Below are 10,634 nucleotides of genomic sequence, written 5' to 3' on the forward strand. Positions count from 1 at the left end.
ATGTGTCTTTGTCCTTTATGAAAAGTTGAGCATTAAGATCAAGCGTGGATGGATGGATGGATGGATGGATAGATAGACACAATTATTAGTAAAATTAACAACGATTATGGTGATGATGAACTTTAATAATACTGATACATGGGTTTCATTAGTACATGGTACATGCCAAAAATCTATGCATCTTGAGCAACCGCTTTATCTCAGAGGTCTAAAGCAGTTTATGGAAATGATGGCTGGAATTAACTGATAACGCATGAATCCAAAATAGAGAAGGTTTAAAAAGTGGGTGAATTTTGTCATCTACAGTTTGACTTGAGTTCACGCATCGCGCATGCGTTGTAAGCATGTCTTCAGTTCGCCTCTCAGTGGCGCCGCCCTACAGCTCATTCCTATTGGCCAGTAGAGGCCACGCCCCCTCGTCACTTCCGTGTTGTTCACATGGGTCTTGGCTTAAGGTCAGTAACACGAACATAACTGGTATATTTACTTACTTGCGTTTTCAGTACTTTCATTTGTTGCTAGTAAAAGCGCCAGGTAGTATTTTAACACTAGATTATCTTAAAATCATTACAATAGGAGCACTTCTAGATAAAATGATTTCGTTCATTTATTTAATATTACACACTACGAACGCGACAGACATGGCTAGTTAATACAAACTGAGCTAGTTAATACAAACAAGCTGAAAAGCGATTCTGAACATTACACGGATGTTATAAACACATACTGTGCTAAAACTCAACCGTCATAGAACTCAACCCTCTGAACTGACACAGAAACGGGCAAATTGTTTGTTTATAACCACCTGAGAAAATGGAATTGTGTGAATGAAACATCTGGCCAGATGTGTATTGTACACTTGCCCTGTGTCCTGCTTCCTCTTCCCTGTTTCTTACAGCCATCGACGTGCATTAGATTCCTAACCCTGTGTTAGAGGAGGAGGAAAACCTGAAGGTAGGCAGGAGAGCTCCAGGACCAGGACTGAGAAAAAAAACTCTTCTTGGGCAGGGATCTCAAACATTTCTGCACCAAGGCAGCTTTATCAGTGTTAAAAAAAATCATAACCAACCTTAAGATTGAAGCACAGATTAATTTAATGAACATCCAACAAATCTAATTCTCATATATAATCATTGGTGCCTTTTATTCATGGATTTTCCACAGACAAAACACAAAGCACTTACAGTTGTTAGATTTGGGTGCAGATTTGAACTATTTTGTTTCATATTTACATTTTAAAATTTTAAATCATGCTTTTCATATTTAATATGAAATGTCTTAAATATAGTCAGATTTATCTAGTATTTCCTATTATAAAATCACAGTGAACCAAATGTAAGATTATTACACCTATTTCTAGACATTTTTGCCATTTCTATTGCAGATAAATTTGCTTCTTTCTAGAAATAAATGCTTAAAATTAGAAAGATTATCTGCAAATAGAACAAGATTTATTTCAAACTTGAAATGAGTAATATGTCTAGAAATAGGTTTAATAAACTTAGATTTGGTTTATTGTAAATCTTACAATAGGAAATACTAAATAAATTAGAAATACTAAAATAAATATTTTCACTTGTAAGATGCAATTATTATGACACAAAGCCAAAAAAATTCTCTATATACTGGATAGAGTACGGTTTTCGACATTTGTGTCACAGAGTGTGTTGCACTAAGAATAAATTCTTCTATTCTTAAATTGTTTGAAGTTCCCAGGAACACTGTTGACCATTTCCTGTTTCCTTGGCGTATAAATATGAGGTTGCACACATGTAAAATCCCTGTTCATGGTTATAACTAAAGCACGGTTCAACACAAAGGGGCAGATGATTGTTGACCTGCACAAGTTGGGAAAAGAATATAAAAATAAATAAATCTGGGCCATAATAATAATGTAATAAAAAACTTTCTGCCACATTTTCTTCTAAATAACACTGTTAGGAAGAAATGAAGAAAATACCAGGATATTGTAACCCAAAACCTGGTTGCCTCTGCCAGGAGGTTCAGAACAATCTCTGGCAAGAACAATCTCAAACCATCTCAATGCTTTAATCATCTTCAGTGATTTAATTAGCTTAAGTAAGAGCTAAAGTGTTCTGTGAGACGACACTACTGTAAATGAATTGCCAACTAAAAGCTGTGGATTTTCTTAAAGAGTGCACTCACTTCTCCATACATGCCACCTGTCTGAGATGCACAAATGTATTAGAGAAAAGTAGTCTAGCTGTTGTAGGAAGGTTAAAAGACATCAAGTGTCTCTGTGTAGATTATAATATAATGGTTTAAAACTACTCCGGTTTTGCTGTTGCCAGAGGCCCATTTCATGTTGGTATAAGAAGGTGTGTAGGAAAGCAGCAATATAAAAAGGTCAGAGTACATGTTGGCAAAAGGCTAAAGTACACTATATAGCCAAAAGTTTGCGGACACCTGACCGTCACACCCATATGTGGTTCTTCCCCAAACTGGTGCCACAAATTTGGAAACACACAATTGTATAGAATGTCTTTGTAGGCTGTAACATTACAATTTCCCTTCACTGGAACTAAGAACCTGTTCCAGCATGACAGTGCCCCTGTGTACATTGTCATTATCACATGAAGACATGTTCTGCCATGGTTGGAGTGGTAGAACTCGAGTGGCCTGTACAGAGCCCTGACCTCAACCCCACTGAACACCTTTGGGATGAACTGGAACAGTGACTGCCCCCTAGGCCTCCTCGCTCAACATCAGTACCTGAGCTCACTAATGATCTTGTGGCTCAATGGGCAAATCCCCACAGCCACGCTCCAAAATGTAGTGGAAAGCCTTCCCAGAGGAGTGGTGATAACAGCAAATTGGGACAAAGTCTGGAATGGGATGTTCAACAAGCACATGCTGTATGTTATGAATGTTATGGTCAGGTGTCTGCAATCTTTTGGCCATATAATATAGGTAAATCAGAGAAGCCTGACAATTTGGTGATTTTCCTCTCCAAACACACGTGAATCAACACAATGAGTTCAGAAGACGTCACCACACTGTGCATGATCCTGCTGCTGGAACAGCACTGCTGCATAGGATCTAACATATCAGCTCTATTACTAAACCTGCCACGAGATGGATAAAGTGTGGTGGAGTCGAAAAACATGCAAATGCAGTGATCTTCCAACACTGGAGCTTAAGAATCCCAGGTAGATAAATGATGTGGAGAATATTGTTCATTTGCATGTGTGTGTCGTGTGTGTGTGTGTGTGTAGGCGAATGGAGCGTTTAGTGGGCGTGGGTGTGGGGCCGCTGGCTGTAGGTGCAGTTGGTCTGCTGTTGTTACTGCGGATGATCCACAGAGCAAAACGAAAGCAAGTTCTCCAGGATAAAGTGGTGGTGATCACTGGAGCCAGTTCAGGCCTGGGCAAAGGTAATGAACAGAAGAAATAAATAAACAGTGGGGGATGGTTATTATGCATGTGTACGTGGATATACAAATAAAGTCAACTCCAGAATTACTGGCACCTTTCATGCAAATGATCTTAACTGATTGTATAAAATAAACAGTACACACAGTGGGCCTCATTTATCTAGCTGGATATGAACAAATTTATTTGTAAATCGATCGTACAAGCATTTACACAAGAAATCTGGTATGTCTCAACCCACAGTGAGCTGTATACTCCCTAGTATGCTGCGTGACTTATTGCTGAATACATCATAGCCATTCCTCCTCCAGCCCCAAGCGAAAACTGAAAAAAAAAAAACCTCATCATGCATCAGTGAAGCAAAGGGTTCTGGCAGGAAGAAATTCAGCCATCTGTTAAACTGACATAGCAAGCTTTATTTTCACTTTTTCACATTGTGCTGTGCTTGGTATATTCGCTTGAAACTTGAACTCATGTCTCTTAGATTTGCTGCAATGTCCTCCACCGCTCTGAGCATAGCGTCCTGCTTTTCCAGCACAGCATCAGTGAGGACTCTTGGGTTCTTTTCATATTTTGGCCTTTTCACCTACTGTGACTTCACTGGTTATGCTGCTAAATAATATTTTTCTCAATTCTTGTAGATGTACATCCAGTTCTGCCACTGAGAAATTATTCTTTTTTGGCCATTTAGTAGTCATTTTGCACTTCTCTGAGCTTTGCCTTTTGTGGATTTTTGTGGGCGTCACTAAATGCAAACCAGCTGTGTTGTGCATGTGCCCGGTAATTTACAGGCGATTGACGTCTATCAACATACGCATGTGAATATGAAGAAACTTCTGTAAATCTGGCAGAAATCGTTTAGTTCTATTTGGCTTATGGAAACATTTACACACAAATTTATTAAAAGATTGATAAAAATTTTGCATTCAAACAAGATTCTTACATTTCTTACAAAAGCATACATGTATGACATTTCTTTAAAATAATGCTGTTTTCTCACATATAAAACATGTTGCAAAATTACTGACACCATTATGAAAACATATTTTGTCATGCTTGAAGTAAAAAGTGTTAATCTTAATTTGCTTGCTTAAAATGTCCTCAGGAACTCTGTTGTTGACCCTTTCCGTGGGATATAAATATGAGGTTGCAAATCCCTCTTTTCAACAAAATAATGAAACACAGGAATGATTTTGGGACATAAATATCAATGTTTTGCAATGACCGACTCAGTCTCTGGATTTAAACCTGTGGTAAGCCTCAAACCTATTTAAACCCGTCCACATACACAAAACTTAGGAATGTAAGAATGTTCTGGATGGAAGAGTGGACGAAATATTCGTCAACAAGTCTCTCCAACCTTGTTAGATATCACAGGGATAGGCTCCGTGCTGTTATTCTCTCCATGGGAAGATACAGAAATTAAAATTTTAGGGGTGCCAATAATTCTATACTTGACTCTATAGGACTAAATATTCATCATGTATCATTTCTTTGCTAATTCTTGGTTACACTTAGCATACAATAATGTTAATATGGAGCACAGTGGGGTTTTTTCCATGTTTTGAAGGCCTAACACGTGTATGGTTTTTTCAGAATGTGCGCGAGTGTTTCATGCTGCGGGAGCACGACTTATCCTGTGTGGACGCGACCAGAAGAGGCTACAGGAGGTTGTAGAGGAGTTAAGGGTTAAAACAGATGGCAACAGAGGTACAAAGGTACATAGACAGTCTCACACTCTCACTAACCTCCCATTTTTTTTTTTATTTACAGTTCTCACCTCTGAAAGTCTTTACTTATATAAGACAATATTATTTGTATCTTTGTCTGGTCAGACCTATACACCCTGCACAGTGACCTTTGACCTCTCTGACACGGAGACAGTCGCCAAGGCAGCAGAGGAGATTCTGAAATGCCACGGTCACGTGGACGTCCTTGTTAACAACGCAGGCATTAGCTACCGCGGTTCCATCCTGGACACACACGTCTCTGTGCAGAAGGACGTCATGGACACAAACTACTTCGGCCCTGTTGCTCTAACTCAAGGTGACAGCTGCAGCACAGATGTACATCAGTAGCGTTATATATACAAGGCTGAGTGAATGATCCATCATAGCATCGGAGCTCTGTAGCACAGTAACTACGTTAACCAAAGAGGTAGTACTGGTGCGAGAAAAGCTGCAAGCTTGAAGCAAATGTAAACACTGGAGCACTGAGAGAAATCCTAGTACTAGTATAATAATAGTACTACAAGAAAGGAGCAATCGCAGAATATATGAGGTTTGAACTATCATGAGCAGTAGGACTTGTAACAATCGTGCGATTATTATGTTAGCTAATTAAATAAGAAATAAAACAACACGTCTTTACATGTTTTATTCCTCTTATACCTCAGCAATTTGCCAACGTTTACAACTGCATTCAGTCACAACCTATCCATTCATATGTTTTAAGTTTGTGGTGTCTGTTAGGTTGCATACTGTTTTGGCATAATGATTTTTTTTTAGCCTAATTGTATCTGTAGCATCTATAAGATCCACTCAGTTACTGTGACTAAGGAGCAGCCTTATTAAGATTCAAAGGTTTCTACATTGGAAGAGATAATGAATAAAGCAGAGATTTAGAGGAGTTAAAACTCCTGAAATATAACTCATCCTTTTCTTCTTTTCCTTTAATCTTCCTAGCAATTCTTCCCTCCATGGTGGAACGAGGTGCTGGACATATAGTCGTCATCAGCAGCGTGCAGGGGAAGATCGCCATTCCCTACAGATCTGCTTGTGAGTATACACATATCCTGTCCCTGGTTTGTCCTTTCCCTGTACTAATCAGAAGTGGGTTTCTAGATCAGAGCATGATCTGACATAGTGGTGTCAGAGGGTAGGCGAGTCCATCTTACACCAACGATTCCTACCAGCGTTAGATTTTTACAACTGAAAATGTACACAATAGTGGTATAACTCAACCCCAGTATATGTCTGTATCTGTCCAGTGCTCTAAATATCCATACAGTCCCCTCCGAAAGTATTGGAATGGCAAGGCCAATTCTTTTGTTTTTGCTATACACTAAAGCGTTCATTGTCTAACCTTAGTAGTGCTCCTGTGGCTGAAAGGAATGAAATCCCTGTATAAATATTCCAGACATTTTCAGTAGAGACTATCGCAGGGTGTTAATGTAGGCTCGAACATGATTTTAGAAGAAATGTTGGATGAGTAGGTCTCTGGATACTTTTGGACACACACAAATTATATATATATATATATATATATATATATATATATATATTTGTGTGTGACTGTGTATGGATATTTATATATATATAACATACATATACAAATAAATATATACAAATATACAATATACAAATAAATATATATAATATATATAACATACATACAAACTCACTCATTTACTCACTGTCCACTTTATTAGGAACACCTGTACGTTCATGCAGTTATCTAATCAGCCAATCATGTGGCAGCAGCACAATGCATAAAATCATGCAGATACAGGTCAAGAGCTTCAGTTAATGTTCACATCAAACGTCAGAATGAAGAAGTAGTGTGATCTCTGTGACTGTAATCGTGTTATGGATGTTGGTGCCAGATGGGCTAGTTTGAGTATTTCAGAAACTGCTGATCTCCTGGGAATTTCACACACACAACAGTCTCTAGAGTTTACACAGATCTGTGCAAAAAAACACTGTGTAAGCAACGGTTCTGTGGGTGGAAATGCCTTGTTGATAAGAGAGGTTAGAGGAAAATGGCCAAATTGGACAGTTGAAGACTGGAAAAAGACCAGGTGATTTTTTTTTTCTAATCTTCAACTGAAATACTCAAGGTTTGATGTGTTGTGTGTTCTGAGATGCTTTTCTGCTCACCATGGTTCAGCTGACTTCCTGTCAGCTCAAACCAGTCTGGTCATTCTTCTCTGATCTCTCTCATTAACAAGGTGTTTCAGCCTGCAGACCCTCCATCTCACAGGATATTTTTTTGTTTTTTGCCCCATTCTGTGTAAACTCTACAGACTGTTGTGTGTGAAAATCCCTGGCGATCAGCAGTTTCTGAAATACTCAGACCAGCCCATCTGGTACCAACATCCATGCCACAGTTAAAGTCATTTCTTCATTCTGATGTTTGATGTGAACATTACGCGAAGCTCTTGACCTGTATCTGCATGATTTTATGCATTGTGCTGCTGCCACATGCTTGGCTGATTAGATAACTGCATGTATGTACAGGTGTTTCTAATAAAGTAGACGGTGAGCTTATATACCATTTTTAATCCTTGCTGTGTGATGTTTTTTTTTAATTCTTATTGTACATCATGATGATATCCAGATATGGGTTATCCACATAGAAATGCAGATGTAAATGCACTCAAGATGCATTTAAAACAGATCCATTTGCTTGAACGACTTAAACTCTTGAACTCTTCCCAGTACGTTACAAACCACATGGGTCCATTACCAATTTCTTTTTTGCACAAAAGAAGTGCAAAGGAGAAGCAACACCAGAAGCTGAAGTATATTAAAAATACAGTTGTTGGTGTAGATTTGCAGTTTTTTATACCGTTTCTGAGGAATTATGTAGAACGACAAGCAGCTGGATTTACTATTACACATCTTCTACCAACAAGCAATTAATATTGGGGAATTTACTGGTATTTATTTTTTGGGTTATTGCTAATTTTAGGATTTTAAATAATGTACACATGAACATTTGTTGTGTTTTAGATGCAGCCTCCAAGCATGCGACGCAGGCGTACTTTGACTGCCTACGGGCCGAGGTGGAAAGATTCGGCCTACATGTGTCAGTCATCAGCCCCGGATACATTAGAACCAACCTGTCACTCAACGCTGTTACTGGAGATGGATCCAAATATGGCGGTAAGTGTATCTTTATCTTTGTAGGATATGAAAGACCCAGACTTGTACTCTTCACTTCAGTTTACTGAATCATATGCTTCAAGAAGAAGATCTAAATAATAGGGACGTGCCTTGTGCGTAATTTAATTAATTCAGCTATTTGTAAGACTTAATGAACAGATGTTTGGTTAACTGCTGGAAGAAAGCAGAAAATGTCTTTAATGTGGAGTAATCGAGTAGCAGTTTTCCACTGCAATTAAACCTTCCTTCTATTAGCAGTGGCGCACTTGTATGGTTTTGCTGCTCACTCCAGCAAAAGAGTAAAAACCTGACACTCTTGAGACCTTTTAAATTCGATGCACACCTATACCTTGCATACCATAATATTGGTGCTGTCTGTAAAAAAAAAAATCCAAATACTGCCAGACATGACTTTTTTCATATTTCACGTACTTGATATGGACGTAGGGCATACCAAGTACCCAAACAGTGACTACAGTGGCACCTTAAGCAGTTAGAGCACCTTGAACGCACTGGCTTTATTGTTGTTTTGTTGTTTCTCAGTGATGGACAAGACCACAGCAGCAGGACGGGACCCAGTGGACGTGGCTCATGCTGTTCTGAAGGCTGTCACTTATAGACAGAAAGATGTTTTATTAGTTGGGCCGCTGCCCGCTCTCGCCGTCTACCTCCGCACTCTCTGGCCCGCCGCCTTCTTCAGAGTGATGGCCTCTCGAGCCAAGAAAGAGAAGGGAATAAAAGAACAATAAGTAGCAGCCACAGTTTACAGAGTAAGATCGTCTCTACAGAAAACTGTCTTTGTCTTGTGATTGAATGCATTTTTAACAGTGTTTCTAGAAGTATAACGGAATTTCAGATATACCTTAAATATTTCCATGCAGTAGATCTGGTTAGTCCCTCCATTTCAGGCTTCTGTTTGCATCTTTCTGGCCCAGAAAAAGGCTCGACTAGAGCTGAAGCAGAGCTTACAAGCTGCTCTTTTAACATATTTGATAAGGATATCCTGGGATCACTGAGAGTGAGGTTAGAAATACACAATGGCTGCAATGCCAGTCCATCCCAGCACACCATTTACACACACTCACACACTCCTTCATACCTAGAGGCAATTTAGAGTAGCCAGTCCACCTACTGGCTTGTTTTTGGGTGGTGAGAGCAAAATAGAGAAACCAACGTGAGAATGCAGACAGTAACACGAGCTCAGGATTGAACTGGGAACCCTGGAGCCGTGAAGCGGTAGCGCTACCTGCTGCACTATAACGTGATTTTTTTTTTTTTTAAGATATAAAATTGCCATTTGAACATAGATCTTGAATGTTGGTTATTGTAATGTAATAAAGCTAATAACTGGAATAAAAGACAAGGGTATTAAAACATTCTCTGTGGTATTGTTTCCCCTATTCTCTTAGTTCCTATATTGAACTTGTCTACTGGTCACTGAGTGTACGAATACCTTTTCAGTCATTTTCCCCACTCTACTACTCCTTTTCATTCCTCAAGTGACATTCTACTGGATTTCAGAAAAAAAAAAAAGAGTAGAACAATGCATTCCTACATGTCCTTCATCAACTTGGATTCTGTCACTTTTTTCTTTTTTGTTTCTTGTCACTTGATTATGTGCTTTGGTGAGGAAGCGAGGCAGACAACTGTTGTAAAATTAGAGGTATTCATTTACTTTGCAGAGTGGGCAGCACTGCGTTGTATTTATACACCAAGATGCTTCAGAATGTGATCTCATTTCGAATTGACATCACCTACCATCAGTTTACTAACTCCATAAAAAAGCCTCATTTTTCAGGCTGGATAACAAACAAATTTATTCAAATAAATTCATCTGTATGGAGCGTTTACACGAGATATGCTATTCATGAAAATCCTGTTCAGAAAACATTTGTATCTTACGAGACCTCCTGAGATTGCGCAAATTACAGCCATGGAGACACTTAAAACAATTAAACATAGCAGTTTCTCTGTGATTGTTTGGTGTCCATGATTGCCTGGGTACAGTGTAGATATCTTTTTTTCTGTTTTCATTTCATATTCTTTTCACCTCAGTTTATACCTAATTTATCTGTAATTTGTCTCCCAATTTTAGCCTTTTCAGCTGATGTCACCCTGCTAAATAATATATTTTTATTGGCATAGACCTGAGCCAAACTTTCACTTCTGCTGTTTTGTCCTCATTTGAAACATTCAGCACTCTGGGAGCTTTACCTTTTCTGGAGTTTTGTGGGTGTCACTAAATTTAAATTAGCTGTGTCATGAACACGCTTTGCACTTTATAGGTAATTGACACTCATCACAATACGCACATAATTACAAAAAAAACCAGCATTACCAAAACTTTTGTAATTCT

The 10,634-nt window shown here is 38.7% G+C and overlaps 1 protein-coding gene across 3 annotated transcripts; it reads left to right on the forward strand.

Moving 5' to 3' along the window:
* Positions 1 to 355: 355 nt before the first annotated feature.
* dhrs7b (dehydrogenase/reductase (SDR family) member 7B) lies at positions 356 to 10,282 on the forward strand. Of its 3 annotated transcripts, XM_034309664.2 has the most exons (8): positions 393 to 455; positions 899 to 954; positions 3,237 to 3,394; positions 4,989 to 5,110; positions 5,228 to 5,438; positions 6,077 to 6,169; positions 8,126 to 8,278; positions 8,822 to 10,281. In XM_034309664.2, the coding sequence occupies exons 3-8, from the start codon at positions 3,241 to 3,243 to the stop codon at positions 9,025 to 9,027; spliced, it is 939 nt and encodes a 312-aa protein (XP_034165555.2). In that variant the 5' UTR covers positions 393 to 455; positions 899 to 954; positions 3,237 to 3,240; the 3' UTR covers positions 9,028 to 10,281. The 3 variants fall into 3 exon arrangements, with proteins under 3 accessions (XP_026771839.3, XP_034165555.2, XP_026771840.3); XM_026916038.3 differs by lacking the exon at positions 899 to 954 and having other exon boundaries at positions 356 to 455; positions 8,822 to 10,282; XM_026916039.3 differs by lacking the exon at positions 393 to 455 and having other exon boundaries at positions 462 to 954.
* The last annotated feature ends 352 nt before the right edge of the window (positions 10,283 to 10,634 follow it).

This window comes from Pangasianodon hypophthalmus, chromosome 13, assembly GCF_027358585.1.
Source record: "Pangasianodon hypophthalmus isolate fPanHyp1 chromosome 13, fPanHyp1.pri, whole genome shotgun sequence".
Classification (NCBI taxonomy): domain Eukaryota; kingdom Metazoa; phylum Chordata; class Actinopteri; order Siluriformes; family Pangasiidae; genus Pangasianodon; species Pangasianodon hypophthalmus.

Bases quoted from the DNA above. Each gene is read 5' to 3' on its own strand.
- dhrs7b (XM_026916038.3), top strand. The intron at 5,439-6,076 runs GTGACAGCTGCA...TAATCTTCCTAG, and splicing joins CCCTGTTGCTCTAACTCAAG to CAATTCTTCCCTCCATGGTG. The intron at 8,279-8,821 runs GTAAGTGTATCT...GTTGTTTCTCAG, and splicing joins AGATGGATCCAAATATGGCG to TGATGGACAAGACCACAGCA.